The 21,087-nt window shown below is 40.2% G+C and overlaps 1 protein-coding gene across 1 annotated transcript in view; it reads right to left on the bottom strand.

Moving 5' to 3' along the window:
• Window positions 1-20,381, bottom strand: part of LRCH1 (leucine rich repeats and calponin homology domain containing 1) — an 82,050-nt gene extending 61,669 nt beyond the window's left edge. The window contains exon 1 of the mRNA XM_089501133.1: window positions 20,117-20,381. Coding sequence (XP_089357259.1) covers window positions 20,117-20,381 — 265 coding nt within the window. The remainder of the gene's footprint in view (window positions 1-20,116) is intronic.
• Between the last annotated feature and the right edge of the window lie 706 nt (window positions 20,382-21,087).

Genomic DNA, 21,087 nt, shown 5'->3' with positions numbered 1-21,087 from the left:
AATAAGCTGAACCTCCCATTCTGGCTGAGCGCAGACGAACAAGATATATTAACACAATTTCTGTCTAAAAATCCATCCGTTCGGCACAGGGCGGCAGCCAACATCAGATGCCACCCCTACTTCAAAGCAATTGACTGGAAAGAACTGGAAGCTGGCGGAGTATCTCCCTTTCTGCATTAGTCACATCTTTTATAGGATATTTCTTAGAATAGAGAATACCAGAGAAAAAAACAGAGACTTATTTCAATGGTTTCTCATTTGCTATCCGGTTCCACCGACCACCCTGCCTTCCATCTGGTGAAAGGGTTTATGGTCTAATAGCATTTTATTCAGATGTTAATCTGATCAATAAATAGAAATAAGGCAAAAATGTTTCTGTGTCATTGCTTGAAAGGTTTAACATTTTTTAAATACTCAAATGGTACGTGATGATGGGATAAATGTGACAAAACATACATGCATCTTTGTGCACAGTCTTCCTCTCAAATATAGAATCTTTTCTTGGTGATTATACATACGTATATATATATATATATATATATATATATATATATTGTAGGGGACAGCTCACGCATGGGGCGGCAATGACAGTTTCACACAGGTTTCCAACGTAAATGCGTGTTTATTTAGATGTTGTAATCACAGAGCACCTTGTAAACAAAACAAACTATAAGCCTGTCCGGCTCTAACTAAACAGCAGGATACCTCTCTAGCAGCCTAAGGTCTGACGCAAAGCAAAGTAACCAGTTTTGTATGGGGTAAAGCTTCATACCTGGTGGGCTGCAGCGCTGGCTGTAGCTGCTCCTTCATTCAGTGTCTCCCTCTCTCTGAAAACCTAACAGCCCTCTCTTTTAAGGCTTCCTCCCCAGTAACGAGCTTAGGAAGCCTCACCTGAGAGCACCTGGGTTTGCTACCAGGCCTGGCTGAGGTAACCAGGTGAGACATATATCCCATCAACCACTCTCCCATACACTTTACCACAATATATACACATATACCTACAGCGGACAGCAACAGAGACCATATTAAACCAAATGCTTTTGGGCCAAACCAAGTTGCAGAGCTCAAAGTGACAGCACTACATGTTAGTGGCTACCCCTGGTGTGGTGCAGTGTTGTTTTCACCTTCCAAAAATACGCAAACATATACTCACACTCACATGCATACTTACACACATACATGCATACACACACATACGCTACACAGCTTGGTAGACACATACATATAATTCTGTTGAGGAAGAACTGCAGCAATTTGAAGTATAATCTACATTATGTTTAACCCTTCTTTTCTCATACTTTATGGAATAAAGGGCAGTGTCGGCAGCATGGGTTACATGCCAACAAATACCTTGCAGCTCCACTGACCTTTACTTGCTTAAAATCTCAAAAAGAAATCTTGAACATAATGCATGTTTTTTTCATAATCGTTTTAAAATAAACATTCATAAGCACACCCGTTGCTGTGCTATGAGCCTACAAGTCACGTGCAGGTTTTCTTTGACGTGACTTCCAACGTCAACCCAATAATGAAATGTTGCCCCCCCCTACAAAATAAATGTCAGCCTCAAAATCATATAAACACATTACTTTCAACAGCTGATGACAGATCAACAGTTTTCTCACCATAAAAGACGCACATAAAATGTAAATAATATTTGCTTTTAAAAATAATAAATTGCATTCTACTATTTGATTTTCACTGGAGGGGCATTGAGTATTACATATTTCCATATTATCAACAGATCACCATAAAATATTTTATTATTTAAAAAGATGCAGCCCCCTAAGTGGGCTGAAGAGTTTCACTATTGCAAAATCATTTTAAAACAGAACTTTTACGGAATATAATAATCTGCATCTCCTTAATCCCCTGGTGGGATCGCGACATCTGCTCCTACGGACTTCTGTTTCTCCATTGCTGTGCGGGTGACTTCAGTCTTCAGCACCAGTAGCTGGCACACTTTGTGGGGGTTAATGAAAATCCCTTTATTTTAGGCCAGTTTAAAAAATTAACCAGGCAGTCGGCAACCTGGCTCCATGCCACAACAGAGGCCTTGGCATGCCCATTTGGGCATGCGTGTCATAGGTTCACCATCTCTGACCGAGTGTCAGTCATGTCATAACCAGTGTTCCCTCTAAGCTGTGCGCTTGTGCGCGCGCACATAACTTTTCGAGGGAGCGCACACGTCCTAACATTGTGCGCACAGTACCTAACGGGGAGCTGGGGGGGGGGGGCAGTCCGTCCAGGGTGACGCTGGCACTCCTCCAGATACAGACATTAATGTCCACCGCTGGAGGAGCAAGCTCGGTTGGGGAGATCAAAAATCTCACCCCAACCGGCTTAAAATCAATCAAGGGAGCGGGAGGTCTGTTAATACAGACCTCCGATCCTGCTCCCTTGCTATGCGTCGGGATTTGATTTGATGTCAGATCCCGGCACACAGCACTGAAGCCAGGCCCACCTTCTTTACTGCACCGGAAGGACAGGACACAGAAGAAGAGTCAACAGGAAGAATGAAGAGGAGGAGGAAAAGTAACTTACAGAGGAAAGGTAGGAAAACATTAAGTGAGAGTGGATTAGTAAGTGTGTGAGAGTGATGGGTGTTATGCTGTAGTTTATGCTGAATGTTTGTGAATGAGTGTGTGTGTGATAGCATGGATGTGTAAGGGGGGGGGATAGCATGGCATAGGGAGACTGTAATCACATTAATATGATGCCCAGGTTCCAGCATGTACTGGCTGCCTGGGCATGATAGGAGTGTGATTGCTGTTAGCAATTATATATATATATATATATATATATATATATGTGTGTATATATATATATATATATATATATATATATATATATATATGTATATATATATATATGTATGTATATATATGTGTATATTACGTTGGTACAGGTGAGGAAACCAGGATGCAGGAGAGCGCGGTCACAAGGCAAGCAGAGGTCGGCAGCGGGTATCAGGCAGAGAAGGGTCAGGCAATCCGGGTCAGGAGCAGAGAGGTCAACAAGGTCACAAGGCAAGCAGAGGTCGGCACCGGGTATCAGGCAGAGAAGGGTCAGGCAATCCGGGTCAGGAGCAGAGAGGTCAACAAGGTCACAAGCAGAGGCGTATCTACTGAAAATAGCACCTATGGCAAGCACTGAAATTGCGCCCCTGTCCAAATATATAAAACCCATTTACTAGCCCCTGCTGCCCATATATATATATAAATATTAGTCCCTGCTGCCGATAGCGGGTATAGATCAGCACACAAACCCAGATCAATTGAAATTCACTTGTGATCTTAGCACTGAAGGTATATATCAAATAAACAGAATCAGACATACAAGTCCTGTATTTGGACCTGTAGTCCTGAAACGTAGCATCGCAGGTGTAGATCAACTGAATAAGACATATTAACCCTGTATTTGCAGGTACACATAAATAATGTATGGAAACATTGCATAGCAGATATGGATCTACAGAATAACACAAAAACCCAGCTTTGCAGGTAAAAATCAATTGGAATTCACATAAAAACACGGCATTAAAGGTATATTTAAAACCCCCTAAATTACAGGCATAGATCACAGGTTGCACCCCAAAGCCAGCCCTGGTGTCCACACTGCCCACATAGAACCTGGCCAGCACCCAGATTACACACATAAGATTTACAATCTTTGTCCCCAAATAGCCCAGCACAAGTCAACTTTGTCCCCAAACAGTCCGGCCAGTGCCATCTTGGTCCCCAAGGCTCAAACCTCCTGCTAGTGCCATCTTTGCCCTTCCACAATTATACATCTATGATACACAAACACTTTTACAGTCACTTAGTAATTCACATTTTAATTCAGACAACTCATCCACTCATGCTCTCCCTCATTCACTCAATGCATCCACACATTAACTCATGCTCTCCCTCATTCAGACAATTCATCCACACATTAACTCGTGCTCTCAATGCATCCACACATTAACTCATGCTCTCTCTCATTCACTCAATGCATCCACACATTAATGCACACTCTTTACTTATATCTACCCCCTCTCCCTCCCCTATCACTTTCTACCCCCCTCTCCCTCCCCTATCACTTTCTACCCCCCTCTCCCTCCCCTATCACTTTCTACCCCCTCATCACTTTTTACCCCCTCTCCTTCCCTTATCACTTTTTACCCTCTCCCTCCTTACCCACTATATACCCTTCCCCTCTACCCACTATATATCCCCCCCTCTCTCACCTTGAAGTCCAGCGACGGGAGCACGATGCTGCTGTCTTCCTGCACCGCTCGCTGGTGCCCGCTGCTTCACTGCTGAGTGCCGTAATATGACGTCATATTTCGGCGCCCAGCAGTGAAGCAGCGGGCACCAGCGAGCGGCTTTTAAACGCTGTCTTCTTTTTTTTGATGCGGGGGAGAACGAGGGGCGCCGATCGGTTGCTAGGCGCCCCTCTCTCTCCTCCGCATCAGTGTTTAAAAGCCGCTCGCTGGTGCCGGCATTTCATGAAATGCCGGCACCGGGACGGGGGTAGAGGGCTCGTGGAGGAGGCGCCCCTCTCTCTCCTCCGCTTGAGATGGCGCCCATGGCACGTGCCATGGCTGCCATACCCTATATACGCCTCTGCTGGTACAAGAATTTCATGTACAGTCTGGGTTGCTTCTCTACAGATGTCTAAGCGTACCAATTCCATCATATACAAGATAATGGTGATTACAGGTCAGCTCCACATAAATCACCACCGTACCTAATTTTTTCCCCTGTCCTTTCTGTGCCTTCTTAGAAATGCATCTATTTTTACCTCTTTTGGAGTCTTGGAAGTCCAATACATTTACATGAGCTTGCATGCAATTTAGCCCTGCCCTAAATGTTAATTCTTAACGTTCTCTAAGTTTCTCCTGACAGTCTACCTTAAGTTGAACCTGTGCTGATGTATTTGGGTTCTATAATGCTTTATCCCTGGGGATGAACAAAGGCTTTGATTACATGTCATTTTTGGATATATTATTATCAAATATATTTATTATTTTATTACTATATCAGTTATAATCAGCTTTAAGACATGTTCTATTATTAATCAGTGGTTTAAGTTGATTAAATCACACTATTTTATTATTTCATTGAAAGTCATAAGATACAGTAACATGGTGCTGAATGTTATCAAATCTCCTTCAGAACGAATTGCCAATTTAATAGGTATTGATAAGTGTGTAGAGGGTGCGGCCAATAAACGTATATAACATCAGCAGTAGGAGAGTGCCAGGTATAGAATTCCTGCTTCAAGCTCATTTGAACCATTTGCCCCTGACAAAGCCAACGTTTGGTTTGTCGAAACGCATGTCGGTCGCAGTTTTGTATTTTTACCAACTAGCCCTCTTTTTGATTCTCGGTCTGAGACTGAAGCCCACGGGGCCAAGAATGGACTAGAGTGGGCCCTGACAGAGTGCTGAGCAGGGCTAGGCTAAGGCAGGAATTGTGGATTTTAGGGGAGGAGTTTTGGGCGGAGGATATTTAAGTTTGGTGATCACAGGGGTAAGGATCCATTTTGTCTAACCTTACCTTACCTGGTGTTGTTTGTCCCACCCTCCCTCCCCTTATGTGGTTGAGTTTGTGGAGTGGTGTTGCTGCATTAGTCACAGTCGTGGGCGGTAGCTTGCCAGGTATCCAAGGGGTTAATGTGGTGGTATGATCATTGGTGGTCATAACCGGTGGGAGGTTCCTTGCAAGGAGTGGTGCTCGGAACCTCAGGTCCGGGTTGGGGCATCCTGGTATGTCCCCTCCCAAAATTGGTGTGTGGTGTGGTACCTGGATAACTTGGCAAGCTAGGTTGGTTTTGGTTACGTCATTGTCTCTGTTAACGCATCTATGTTTATTATTTCAGGTTTTACAGGACAATGACTGTTTAATAAAGCGGCTGTGGCCTTTTCAAACCCATCTTGTGTGTTGGTGTGTTATTTAATCGGGTAACTGAGCCGAGCCTGGCCCGCGAGTCGAAGCTACATGTGTCATGACTCATACTGAGATTGGATGCTGGAAGTTATGGCAGACACCTTCTCTCCTTTTGTAGGGGAGGTAGGTGTGCATGCTGGTCCCTTATTTTAGGCTCACTGGTTGTTAATGTATTTAATCATGTTTTAGATACTAGATTGGGTAACCAGCTTATTGATAGAAATTCCATATTCCCTATATTCTTTGAAAACCACTAAATGAAGGTGGTAACTATTTAGTTTGTACCAGTGTGTTTTTTTACTTATTTATTCACATATCAGCCTTTTTTAGACAGTTAATAATTTAAAAGTTTTTTTTTATTCAGGATTTATTACATTAATTTCTGTGTTCAGTAATGCTGCATCACCATAATCCCTGAGTTGTATGTCCTATCCGACTTATTTTATAAAGGATTACTTTCCATAACTGCTGAAACCAAGCCGGTTACAGCCACCATTGTCTTTTTAAAGGAAAAAAAGAAAAAATATCACCTTGTATCTAAACTATACATTTCTCTATATGATTCGCTTAATGATTCATTAAGAATAAAATATTCCAGGCACACTCTCTCCTCCATTTCCTTTGCTGTCATGAATAATATATATAAATTATATCGGAACAGAGGATGCTGATAAACTTTCTCCTAAAACAATTATAGAGAAATCCTTGATTTCTTAACGGATTTTACTGTCATTGATTAATTTGCAGCTGATGGTTTACATACGTTAGTAATAAAGGTTATGTTGTTCGAGTATAGAACATCATGAAGTGTTTTGTGAACATGTCGCCCACATAAAACCAGTTGACTGCATAACTGGAATGCCTGTGACACAAATGTCACTTGGTGCAGTTATTATTCTCATGCGCAGAAATTCAGCATTGGACAACGTACTGACATTCCACAGGAGCTGGATTTAGTTTGCAGCAGACTGTTGCCAAAAATAAACCCAGGCCTTCTCAAAATATGAAATGTACACCATACTATTCCATGAGATACTGTACAACTAAACACCATGCCGGAATTAAGCAAAATTACAATTTATATCTGTTTTACATATCATCTCTCTGGGCCTGCAGGATGTCAAATGGTGTGTTTGGAAGTGAAAACGTTAATCTGCTTCTCACAGATCCTGCTTTACATTTTTCCTTGAGTTGAGGCGGGACACACACCTGGGTATGATGTTGCAGGTACTGTGTCTTGATCTTTCTAGAGCATGGGTGTAAAACCCCTGGCTTTAAGAGCCATAAATAGGTCACCTATAGAATATCCAAGCTTGAGCACAGGCATCTCAATTAAAATATCATTAAGCTATGTTCCCAGGCAACAGTACACAGAATTTGCAGCCTGCCTACAGCCCCCGAGGACTGGAGTTCAACTCGGCTGTAGAGCATCCTGGGGTGAATGGCCCATGTTGAACCCACTTGTCTTGTTCATATCGACGCATAGGGCTAGGTTATTTTTATATGTGTCACTGTTTTTCTTTCTACTATAGTATATATAGGAGACCTGGTAATCTATTATCAGGGGGAACAAAAATACCCGGTGACAACCATCCTGGCTCATGGTCACACCAAGAAGAACAAGGGTAAAGGCAGTAATGAGGGAGCGGCTGGGTGGAGAGGAAGTTGGAGAGTACAAACAGGAATATCAGTATGAAGGGGGTATATAGGATTACATGATATACAGTTTATTATAATATTTGTATTAGAATCCATAGACGTCACAACATGGAAGTAGCGTATGTTTACCTTCATTAGGTAAATGAGCCTTTGTTCCAATAATCTTTGTTCCAAGTCCAGTTGCTGATTTTCTAGCCGTCGGGAAACCACAGACCTCATTATGCTTACCCTGTCACAGGAAAACTACTTTTATTTTAAGATGCTGGTTGTGGACACCCCTGGCTAGCCCCTGTGTAAGCCATAATAGTACTACATGCAGGCCAGCAACAAAACGTCTCAATTACTTGCAGAGACAACAACCTCAAACAGAATTACACACTCTCCTGTATACTGACCACACTCAATTTCCTTTTCATCTCCCCGTCAGAGAGATAATCGCCAGCACAGACAGCAAGTCACATCATTAGACACTAAGAAACACTTTGCATCCCAAACTGAGGTTCATTAAAGCTGCAAAGGAATACAGTAACCAAAGCTCCAAAATCCTAGTGCTTTTTTTTTCTGGTGGAGACACATACAAGGGGTCCCAGATTCTGTGAAGTGTTTAACCACCAGCCCCCGACAGCCTTTAGTGGTTGGTAGAGAGTGCCCGTAAATCAGAAGATTAGGGATGTAATTATAAATTACAACTTTGTAAAAGTGCCCAAACTGCCCATAAACAGTCACCGAATGCTGAATGTCTGCACCTCAATATACAGAAGTGAGACATATCAGATATTATTACTTTTTATGCAAAAAAATGCCTGACTTGTTTCTATTATTTATATGTGTATGCAGTCCTTATCAGTGCTTTATATAGTATTAAGATGCACAATAGTTTATGCAAAACAGTATAAAAATTGACCCTTGTGCGAAGTATGTGAACTGGTCTTTCTTACCCCAGCAACCAATGCAATAGGTCTGCGGACCACTGGTATTGGTGGCGATAAGTCCACATTTCATTCTTTTGAAACACCCTTTTTTTTGTTAACAAACCTCTCTCATTCAGCAGATAAGATCTAAGCTTTAGGAGATAAAGCTTCAGCCTTTATCCAGCTGACATATTTTGGACACCAATCAAATAACATCCCATGCTTGGATTTTCCGTGAAAAATTCCCAAATGCTCCCTAACAATATTTAAGGACTATTTTTAACTTTAAATAAATAAGGATAAACCGAACAAAACCTTATTCATGTTTGACACCAAAGTTAGTGCAAAGTTTCATAGCAGTTATTTAAAGAGAACAAACTTGTGCCTGACTGGCTTTCCTTTTCTTCTTTAAAACCATAGAATTTCACAGCAGCTAAGAGCTCGTCGAACTTGTCTAAAAACCTCAAGCCTTATTTTATCCTTGGTCCTGGCTCATGTACAGGACAGTCTTATGCCTATCATCACAATTAACCCCTTAATGACAAAGCCCATACATGTACGGGCTCAAAATGCATTGTTTTCTATGGGTTTAGGGACCGCCCATTGTCCTTAAGGGTTTAAAGTGGCATTCAATTCTTTCGTTTTAGCTCTCAAAATCATTAAGCACACTTTACTTAGATTTCCCTAAAACTATTTACTTTATGTTGTTGTTAATAACGATAAACAGGAGGTCAGATAAGGCAATAATAAATTATGAGGACTTGTAAGTATAAAATAGAGACTTACTGCCTCAATTGAATGTCATGGGTAGGCAAAGTTCCAACAGTCTTACAGTGATTATTATTATACTAAATTTATTATTGACATACATAATTTATCTTGACAAAGTATGTTTATTGCGTTATAGTATAAATGTCCAAGTTAAATAATGTATCATCCCCAACTTACTAAAATTTTGGTGTGGCTAAAATATTCAGAACTTTTTTTCTTCATGTTTTATCCTGAATGAGTAATTCCAAAACCATCAACTTAGCCAACGCATAGATTTTGTTTAAAAAATACTGAAGGGCATGTTTTAATCAAATAATGGAAAGTCTATTTATCTCCTAGTATTTTTTCTTTAGCTTCCTTGTCATTTGCAATCATTCAGATCTCATTCACAGGATTTCTCATTAAAATTTCAAACACAATTTACACGTCACAAAAAATAATTGAGGATGAAAGTGAGCCGCTGCCTAGTGTTCATTATACCGATATTAGATTGTAAGAATACGTTTATGAACACAGTAAGACAACACCGGAGGATGATTACAAAAGACACAAAAGGACGCAGATGTTCAATGATATGTCATAAAAGAGAATATAGCATGTCGTATTTGGGAGCCAGATAGTACATTTTAGCAGCCAAGAAGAGCTAAACCTATAGAGATTGATACTCTATCTAGCTATCCCAAAAGGTAGGGATAGGTGCAAACTTTTAGGCGCCTTACCCGTCTACCTCCTGAGATTACTCTATTATACACTATTTAAGTGGTATGTAACAAAAGCTGCTAGTTAATATTGCCATCACGGAGCACAAGGATAGGACTAGCACAGCTGCCACCAATATAGCATTCTGGAGCACGGTATTACACCTAGACTTTCTGTATCGAGCAAGGGTAAGGAAAACCTTTATATATCTAGAATTTCTATCTCCTAATAAATAAAGAGTAGCAATTGAAGAGAGATATGTGTCTGCTGATCCAGTGGCTCTTTCCTGACTGATTCATAAGAAATATGGCAAAAAAAGATGGAAATGATGATCTTCCCTGTTCTACTGCTGTGTCATTAGTAAACGTTATCTTGTCTGAAATGTTATTAACTTATCTGCACTAACTGTGCTCCCTGCAATCAATATTGAACTCTGCATCTTCCCAGCTGGATAGAAATCCCTGCCAAGTTCAAATTTTGAGTCCCGCTTTGCTAGCCTTAATAAATAAAGTTTATAACTGTCAGAAACGTATCCAACATTTTGTATTTCTGTGAGACGCACAATATAGTCCCAATATAACAAATCCTAATCTTCTTCAATGATTCTTTATTAAAAATAGGAATTTGTAAACCTTGCTTTCAGACATGGCTTCTTTAGAACTTAAGCATGCAGTAACAAGAACAGCAGCCAACCTGGCAAGTAATTGTAACTAATGCTACTTAACCAGAGAGCACAGAGGTCCTTCTAATTAACAACAACAACAACAAAAAAATCATGAACACTGCAACTCAAGTCAGGGAAGCAACTTCTATACATTCCAATCAGAAAAGATCAGGCAGGTAATCTCCACTAAATTGCTAAGTGCTTTTAGCACTTCCATTCTAAAGAGTATAACACAAAGCTCCCAGAGAACATCTCAGGAAATTTCTCCTCTAGAGTTTATCTCCGACAATCTGGTCTTCATCGGCTAGACCTCGAGTCTTCCACGACTGGATGAACTGGATAGGGCTATTAAGTTGTCAGTGGCAGGGAAAAATCCAGGTTCAGATGGGTTCCCCCTTACTTTCTAGAAGACCTTAAAATACATACGGTACTATAAGGTCTTCAAAAACATACTTAGTCTATACCTCTTTAAAACCTTAAATGGTCTAGTGGTGGTATCCTCTCTACCCTCCCTAGTCAATGGAGGCAATATTAATGCTTCTTAAAGCCATGGTAAGACTCCCTATTTCTGTCAACAGGCTGAAGTTGAGTTGCCTTCTTTTTTTTAACACACATACACTTGGCTCTCCTGCAGACAGTATATTTTTGCCTATGTATATGCAAGTTAACTTGTGAATTTAGATTTTACAATAGAAACCTAGAAACTGAGAACACAAAATGTAAATATCAATAGGGAGGAACATTATTCACTTGCTTTAGATAATATAAGAAGAAACTTATGGGAGCTAAGGTATAGAGGCAGAGAATTTTATCATCAGATAAGACCCATTTGGCTCATCTAGTCTGTCCATTTTCCCTGATGTAAAGACTCAGGCTTTAATCAGTCCTCATCCTTTCAGGATAGTCTTATGCTCACGCATGTACTGGTGGTGTACATACGCAGGCATAGGGTGCTCGGTGCATTGCAAGAGGGACTGCATTGTGTAGAAAGCCAGCTATATCGGATGCTGTCAAGCGAGGATCGGACACAGTTTTATGGACATAGCTGGTTCCTAAACTGTCAGAGGAGGAAGGAACAAGTATCGACAGGCATTAATTCACTTGAGAATAATTGTGAAAAACCTTACTTTTAGAGGTAACACAGTGTTAAATTACGCTTTAGTGTCATGCCACACGACACAATAACGGGCACTGACTGATTGTGGCCATAAAACTGAAAACATTTAACTTTTGAGCTTGTATTTTTATGCGATTAAACCTTTTGATTAAAGTATAAAATGATGGATATGCTAAGGTTTGCTACTATAGTGTTCAATTTAAGCGAAACATAACATTAAAGAACTTGAATTCAAATAAAACAACAACAGTATGGTTACGTTCTTTTTGTAGTTTCATGTAACCAGCATCGGAACAAAAAAAGAATAAATATCCTTAAGCTGTTGTTTTAGGGGCCTTGCTGTTCGTCACAGGAAACCCTGATCACATCCCAAGCTTGAGTGAAGTCTCGTAAAACTTCCCCACCCTTGTATAATCACATGTTTATAGGATTATGTTTTCTTATCCTTGGACTAGGCTTGCTTAATAAAACAAAGCTTGTCTAGACAAAGCTGGAGGTGAGACACATAAATATGTTTGTAATATTAAAGGCAAAATGTTCACAACAGAAGTAGCACCTATATTGTAACACATCTTGGGATACCGATAAATATGAATCTGTAAACCTGTGTCTTGAAGAAACAGGAAGTGTTTGAAATTGCATTGCTTTTGTCAGCAAGGAAGCCATTTTTCTTTGCCTTCTTCCCTCTCCTTTATAACATAAGGCTCTCAATATGCACACAAAAGTCCCAAAATAAGAAATTGGAAATAAAGATTCCGAATCTAGCAAATTGTGACCAGGGGAGAGCTGGTAAGGGATCATGGGGCAAATACCCTCTGGCCTGCTCCAATTTAAGGATTTTGGACCACTTGCTGAAGCTTTATTGTGTGTTTTAATTGCAATGCCACATATATAGGAACTTTAAGAAAACTACAATATTTGCCAATTATAAGACCACCCTGACCATATGATGCCCCCCTCCAAACTGGATCTTATTGAAAGAAAAAAAAAAAAGAAAAGGCTCATTTTGCGGAATAAGCAGTGCAGCGGAAAAGGAGACAGGGACATGGAAGCAAACAGCCGGAGAAGGCAGAGCGTCGGGGTTCGGAGTGAATTGGAGCTAGTAGGCAGGGAGGCACCACTTCCAGAACACCACTGACGACAGACTCAGCAGGAGAGCAGAAGAAGCACGAGGGCCGGAATAAGGCCCAAGGCAGGTAGGCAGGCAGATGGCAAGGTTTATACACAGACAGGCAGAGGTTGGTAGGCAGGCAGTAAAGTTCACACACAGTTAAACCCATGCCACGGTCATAATCAAAATTAACAAAGAGAAATACAACTAAAACAGCACGTGAACAAGATCACTTTAATAGAGGCAACAGAACTACTGAGCACTGGCATGAAAGTCTTGAAGTGCTTTACAGTGCTGCAGGGGTCAAAACAAGGTTGCCCTTCCCTCTTGTCAATGACCAGGAGAGACCCTGCTGCAGAAGCGGTGGAGATATGGCTAGACATTCCCCTCTCCCTGCCCTCTCTGTTGAGCTCCCTGGGGCTGCAGCCTCTGCCCGTCTTGCCGCTTGCCAGCATTGGGCATGTGCGCCCACGCCACAATAAAAAAAATAACATCCCAGTCTGCCATCTCTCTAATTAAGATCATTATTTAAATTAACTTAATTAAGATAATTTAACCAGTCCACTACTATCCTTAACCCTATTACTCTAAGCTAATTGTGCCTTCTTTCTTCCATCTAGAAGTCTCAAATTCCCTATTGAACTTCTTCTATGCCTTTATTTCTTGTTTCCATGGCAACCAGATGAACGAACGGGATTTTCCGAAAATGAAAATGTTGGACAAATTTGGTCAATTATGAAGACAGAGACGGACGAATTTCGGCAAATACGAAGAAAGCCCCCCACCCCCCGAAAACAAACACGAACTTTCTGTTGGGCCCCAAGTCTAAAAGACAGAAACCTCATGATCATAGTATTTGCAATGTCTCTTGTCCTTATATCGGAATTCTGCAAGTACTTTTTTATCTGTAGGCTACATTGCATTCAATTTATAATTGCCGATGAAAATCTAATGGAAAATACTATATAGATGCATCAGGGAGCATGTTTTGTCAGTCCATTTAAGTATAGCAGGATTGATCAGAACTGACAGAGGTTACATGCCTGCGCATGATAAAACGAGCAAAACAGCTTGCATATTCACCGGAAAAAAATTAAACAGAGGACCTACGACAGCCTGTTAATCAATGCAAGGCAGGTGATCAACCCCCTTTAGCCCATACAATGTGTGGTAGTGCGGAGGGCACTGAAACCTTAGTATAGTCCCCAATATACATCCCATCACTCCTATCCACTGTTCAATGGGAAAGGAGGTTTAGGTTTATAGACTATGGAAGGCATCTGCCCTATTATTTCTTTATAGTAGGTTTTTGTATTATTCTAAATTAACCCCCCTCCCCTACTATTTTCATTATTTTGCAAGGGGCTCACAACTCACTTTGCATCCCCCTCAGGAACTAAGTTACAAGACAGCACATTTTAATATGTTATTTTCAGAATATTGAAACATATAATCTAAATAAATATTTACATATAAATATATAAACATATAAACATATATATGAAAATTATTTTGATTTAGAACCTTTTAATGATGGTGAACTTTAAACAACAAACTGGTTTCAACTAACTAAATCATAACTATACACTGATCAAGTTATAGGATATTACTCATTGTTCTCTCTTCTTATTAACCATGATTACAGAAGTATTTTAACAGTTTTTCAACTAGGTAGTGATTTAACAAACCCAGTTGTTAAAATAATGAACACAGTTAGGCTAGGTTTCCACTTGGGTATTTTTTGCAAAAAACGCAGCAGCCAGATGTTAGCTGTTCTTCAATAGGAAATCGCACAATGCCATATCCACTTGGCGTTTTTCTGTTTGGCGTTTTTTCGCTTTCTGTGGCAGTTTTTCAAAATCGCAGCATGTTGACACTCTGGCGTTTTTTGCAAGGAAATGTTGGCGTTTTTCTCCAATAGAACTCAATGGGAGAGAAAAAACGCCATGAGGGTTTTGCCTTGGTGTTTTTTATGGCGTTTTTTCCACAGTTACAATGCAGATGATGGACCCAGTATCTGTGTGAACTACGAGAAATAGGCTGGAAACAAACAGTTTCACACAAAACAAAGTTCATATTGAATTCTACACCATTTGGAACAAACATGCCATTACAAACAAACATACGCGACGCATCAACTGGATCCTGCGTGCCAAAAGAAACAGCAAACAATTTGCACCATCATTTGGGGCCAATCTTCCTAGAGGAGCAGACATTCGGAATAAAGCATGCCTTACAAAGGGCCCGCCGGGGCGTTTAAGTAGAACTCTACCAATGACATCAGGAGGAGGCAGATACTTGCCATTTATCCTAATCCCTTTTAGCTGGGTGAAAATTCTAACTTGTAAAGGCTGGAAAAACTGCCTAAGGTCAAAAAAGCTATTTCCACAGAAAGGCTAAAACGCCAGAAAAAATGCCAGAAAAAACGCCAAAACGCAGGTAAATGCAGTGGCAGTTTTCTTGGCGTTTTTCCTGGCGTTTTTCATCAAGAAAATAAAGCAGGAAAAAAACCCAAGTGGAAACCTAGCCTTAAAGTAATTCCCTGAAGGCTATATTAATGATCAACTTTTTTTTACCTGGATTAATAAGTGATCATTATACAAATGCGGTTTGTGAGAAGTTCTGGTTAACCTCTTCATTACCAACACACTAGAATTTGCTTTCTAATTTTCAGATTAAAAAAAATGTAAAAAACAATAGATTTTATTTTGTATATTTCTCCCAAACACTAAAACCATCTTAAAATAAATCCCATATCGAATGATGTAAAAAAAAAAATGGAATTTTTTTTTTACATTTTTCTCCTCCCGAACCTGCTAAAACACCCCACACCAAAAAACAGGTATAATAAAGAAACATAAAACTAAAATTAGTATTACCATATTGTAATGCAGTGCCGGGCAGGTGTTTTATTTTTTCTTTTTCATTTAGCCCTACGCCGGAATAGAAGCCCCAGCGGAAGTGGCGAGCAGAGGTTGTCTACGCCCATCGCGCAGACTTCCACTGGCTTCCCCCACTAGGCACCAGGGAGTCTGGGGATGCATTGGTAAGTCGGGGGGGGGGGGCAGAGTGGCATATAAGTAAGGCGCATAATAAATTAAGGGGGGGGCACCTTACAATGGCTATTGTTTCTCCAGATTTCTGTTTGTATTTAACCTATGCTAACTGCATAGTAGATACCAAAAATGTTAAAATACATGTATTCCTGTTCATTAGATAAAATACTGCTTTACCATTCTACTAATGTGTATTTTTTCTTTAAAATGGCACCAAACTTTAAGGGTGCAGCCTATAATCGAGCCAATACGGTAAGTAGTCTTATATTTTTTTATATTAATTTATTTCTACCTATAAATTGTGCTTTTTGTTTGGGCAGATTAGTTTAAATGAAAAATCCCACAAACTGTTTCTATTATAAGTATCTGATTAAGAGTACATTTTCAAAAATATTTTGTTGTTCCCTTATTTTTATAAAAGAGTTCTAGTTTTTGCAAAATATATAATGTTTTCAGGTAGCTGCATATTAGCTATTAGCTCTGTTATCTCAGTCCAATCTACTAGACAAACACTCAGACACTATATCAGACTGCCTCTGGTAAACAGTAGAATGGCTCAGTCTTAATCACCCTGTCGGACACTCCTAACTAAAGTATATGGAGAAACAGAGTTCATTAGCATTGCCATAATGTATTAGCTCAGCATAACGTTAAAGCAGAGAAAGTCATCCAAAATATCACTAACAACAAAGGCAGTCTCCAGGTAAAAATAAAAAAAGGTTATTGGAACAAAGCAAGGTTTTTGTCAACGCTAACCTACATTATGGAATACAGCACTATATTTCACTCCCAAAAAGAAAATTATAATAATAAACGTTCTGCACTATGTATCCTTAATACATCAGCAATTTGACAATAGAGAAGATATAACTTGAAAAAGTATCACCTTTCCTCCAAGGTATGCATACAGAGTTTTTAAAGGGTAAACGTGTATTTGTTTAATATATATATATATATATATATATAAATAAAAATGTAAAATATAGGATCTGAGAAAGAGATCTTTACAGCCTCTTTACAGCAAAATAGCTGCCTCCTAATATTCAGTAGTAGGTTACAGGAGCAGGATGGCCTGTGGGGCACGGGGCAATTGCCACCCAAGCAGGAGATGACATCCCACCTTTACTGTAAATATATAAACAGGCAAGAAATGAAAGGCATAACATTAAAACATTGCTTCTATGTAATTATAACACCACCTTAGGTGCTGTGTTTATCAATTTTTTTGGACATGAAAGAACCGAAACATCAATGGCAAACCATTATATTTCACCAAGAGCTCCTGTGTACTTCATGGAGTTTTTCCTCCTTGGGTTCCGAACAATCTTATTATTTACATTATGTTTTTGGAGTCTTGCTCTCTCTCGCGGTGTGCAGGAATTAATCAGCATACACCCACTGCAATCTTAGACAAAAAAAAAAGGATGTTCTACTCTTGTCTTGGAAGGAGATCAAGGACTTACTAGTATTTCACAGCTCAACAAATCTCTTTCTTCAATTGAGTATGGAGTGATTTATGAACATACCACACAAAAACATGTTAAGTCAATAGAGGGGACAATTTGTTTAAAACATAAATACATTTAAAAATTGTGAACACAGAATACAAAATTTACGCTAGCCAACTGGACCTGTAGCATTTCACATTGATCATGTGAAAAACCATATCAGCTCTATCCAGCTGTAGTGAAATTTACATTTTGCTTGGCAAATAATTGAATTCACATTTTTGAAGGATGCATTAATAAACAAAAGAAAATTATTTTCCCATTAATTAACTTTAATGATTTAGGTTGAGTATAACAACAGTTAACAAATAAGGTGCGCTTCCTTTCTACGGGAGAACCAGTAGAAAAAAGACACCTTGCGTGGAGTTCAGCCACAGCTCTTCCTTGGGCACGCCATGACACTTTTTTCAGGACTTTCGGACTTGCTCCATTACATTAAGGCGTAAGAAAGTGCCACGTGGCACTGAAATGTCATACAAGGTAGTACAAGAACAAAGATTCAGTAGTAGGTTACAGGAGCAGGATGGCCTGTGGGGCAGGGGGCAATATCACAAACGTGCATCTTTGTGCTACTTAACAAATGATGATGTGCCCAAGATGGATTTCCCATGAAGAGTGATACGCAACAAAGTGGATTTTTTTGTCATAAGAGATAAAACTATACAATAAAAGCTTTTAAAGGAAGGTCCTAATAAGCAAGGACTACTACTAGTCAACACAAAGTCTAAAATGCCATGCATGCTTGTCCAACGTGTTTCTTGCAACTGCTTATTTAAAAATACCATACTCAGGCTATAGAGAGTAAGTATGACATCACTACTAACAACTGGATACCCAAGTTCACGACATTATACACTGTGTTGCCAATCTTTTGTTGTGTTTTATTTAACTTCAAGGTAGTTGTGTAGAACTTGATAAGTACATAAAGATTACAAAAACAAAAAATATCAACTCTGTTAAGCTGTATAGCTATAAAACATTCTGATGACAACATATGTATATCTGTACAATTCACACATTGTGTGCCACAGGATGAACTTTGCACACCTCCAAGGCATGCAAAGAGTTACAAAACCATGGAGTCTATGGAAACCCCCTTGGCTTTTCCAGAAACAGTTTTCGTTTTCACTGTACATAGTCAAGTGAGGTGCAGCAGAGGATGTCAAGAGTCAACAAACAATGACTGAGACTTAGAAGGAAGTGAATATGTGACATAAGGAAGAAGAAAAAAAGAAAACAGAGGATTTTACAGTGAACAACCCCAGACACAGACTATACGGTGGGGCGATGTTTGCAAGTTCTGTCTAGTTAGACGTCAAGTCTTAAAGTATTGATGTTGGAAATAACTTGCCATGCATACAAAGAAGGGAGATGGGTTTTTTTTTTATATAAAACTGTATGAGGAATGTTATTATTAAATGATAATGCAGAGTTTAATGATATAGTTAATATGTAACAATATATGTAAATACTCAACAATAATAAAACATCATACTATATTGTTCAATGTGTTCCTTTATAGCTTAATAATTACAAAAGTAACAAAGTAAATATAGAAACATGGAATCTGACGGCAGATAAGAACTATTTGGCCCATCTTTTTCTGATGTAAAGATTTGCAACTTGATCGGTCCTTGGTCTTGTCTTAGACTCAGGATAGCTTCATGCCTATCCCATGCATGTTTAAACCGCTGTGTTAGCCTCTAAAAAATCTGGTGGGAGGCTGTTTTACGTACTTCCCACCATCTCAATAATTAAATCATTTAGTTAGTTAGTTTTTTTGTGTGAAATATACGGCCTAGAAAAACACGTTTCACTACCTTTCAATACCACAATTCACTAGCACTAAGGCATCTATGCAGGCCCCATTGGGATTAATGATAAACAGAGGCTGGCTATTTCTCAATAATATACTTTGATGTTATTTCCCCCCCCCCAAAAAAACCAAAACATATACAGGCTCCATAAAGAACATTACATATGGATGCACATGCAGACATCTCCATCCTGATGGTAGTTGCCCTTGCACAACTAGCTAGAATAACCTGCAATGCAGATTTCCCTGGTATTACAGGGGTTAAAGTCAGGATATTTATTAACCGCATTCCTGGGTAAGTTAGGTTACTCTGTAAAGAGAAGCATCATCAGAGTGCACAGATTTCTTCCAACTTGAAGAGCACACTTCTTTGCAGCCTGCTCCTGACACCATCACAGCACCAGGCACTAGCTGGCTTCAGCCACCCGATAAATCACTGCTGGAGAGTCACAGATCACACTGAGCCATAAACAAGAGCTAATGGCCAGGCCAAAAATGGAAGCAAAACTTCTCTTTTCAGCCTCATCATATCGATTGTATGATGTGTACTCTGTAAACCCAACGCAGACACTGACAAATCAATGCTTATTCATCATACCGGTACCGATCAACGGGGAATGCTTCCGAAACCACCATCAATGGGCTAATGAAAAAGATTCAATGAACCCCTTTGGAAACCACGATAGTTAACTGATGCAAAGCAGGGCTGCCAGCCCCTGGCACTACCCATACTATTACACTAAGGCAACAATAGGAACGATGAGTTCCGCACACGACTATTCTGCCCATAGACTACTCTGCGGCTTAAAGACTAGACGCACGACTAGCTGCACAGGCTCGGCGGCGCTGCAGGGGTTAAAGCCATTACCTGCTTGCACGGTGTCCGACAGATCGTGACTCACAGAAGTCCTGGGGAATTCCTTTAGCTTCCTGCCGCTGAGATTCAGGACACCGGAGTTCGCAGCCTCCTCGAGGGCTCTCTCCAAACCCCGGTTGACCGGCAGATTTAAACTGAAGTTGGTCACTCCGTTGCCGGCACTTTGGTGGTGAAGGTGGTGGTACTGGCTCTGGAGTAGGGTAGTAGCCGCTGGGAGGGCAGAGAAAGGCTGAGACTCGTTTCCCAGAGTCGCCATCTTCTCTCCTGCTCCTTAGTGCCGTGTGCGGAATGAGATTGTATGTATAGGAGTACAGTACGGGGCAGACACGGCAGAGTCAGGCAGCTGCACAAGCAGCAGCAGCACTGAGCTCTTTCCTGTAGGTTTCCTGCCTTGTGGAGCATGCAGGCAAAGGGCGCATGTCCTCCCCCTGCTGAATATCCTGGCGCGCAGCCTGCACAAAGGTACCATGGATTCCTCCTCACAAGCCTGTTTCCTGCCTCAGAACAAACTTCGCATGCCTGCGAGCAAGTCCGCAGAAGTTGACATGAAAGCCGGCCCCTGATTGGCTTCGCCGGGCGGTGTCTTAATGGCCTATTGCGTGCTGAGCATTGATCACGGAAATTTCCCTTTGTAGATTAAAAGAGGGGAAGGAGTTTTAGTTGTCTGGCATCCCCTGGGCCGGGCATTTATTTTTTGGATTTTTATCAGTTTGTAAACCGAGAAAAATAATCATGGAAATCTGCCCATTTTTCCTGATAGACTCATTAATCAGTCCTTGATCTTGCAATATATTTTATTAGCCTCAAACACTTATGCTACGGTCCTGTTCCCAGAGCATAGCTAGCTCTTTTTGCACCCGAGGCAAGAACGGAAAATTGTGCCCCCACCTTTTTTTTAACAGAGGTTATTTTATTTACACTGCATTTACACATATCTGCTTATAACCGCACATATACACATA

Source organism: Sceloporus occidentalis, unplaced genomic scaffold (assembly GCF_023333645.1).
Source record: "Sceloporus occidentalis isolate IW3139 unplaced genomic scaffold, rSceOcc1.0.p SCAF_164, whole genome shotgun sequence".
Lineage (NCBI taxonomy): Eukaryota > Metazoa > Chordata > Lepidosauria > Squamata > Phrynosomatidae > Sceloporus > Sceloporus occidentalis.
The sequence above is the reverse complement of the archived record's forward strand: the minus strand, read 5'-3'. Positions and strand labels throughout refer to the sequence as shown.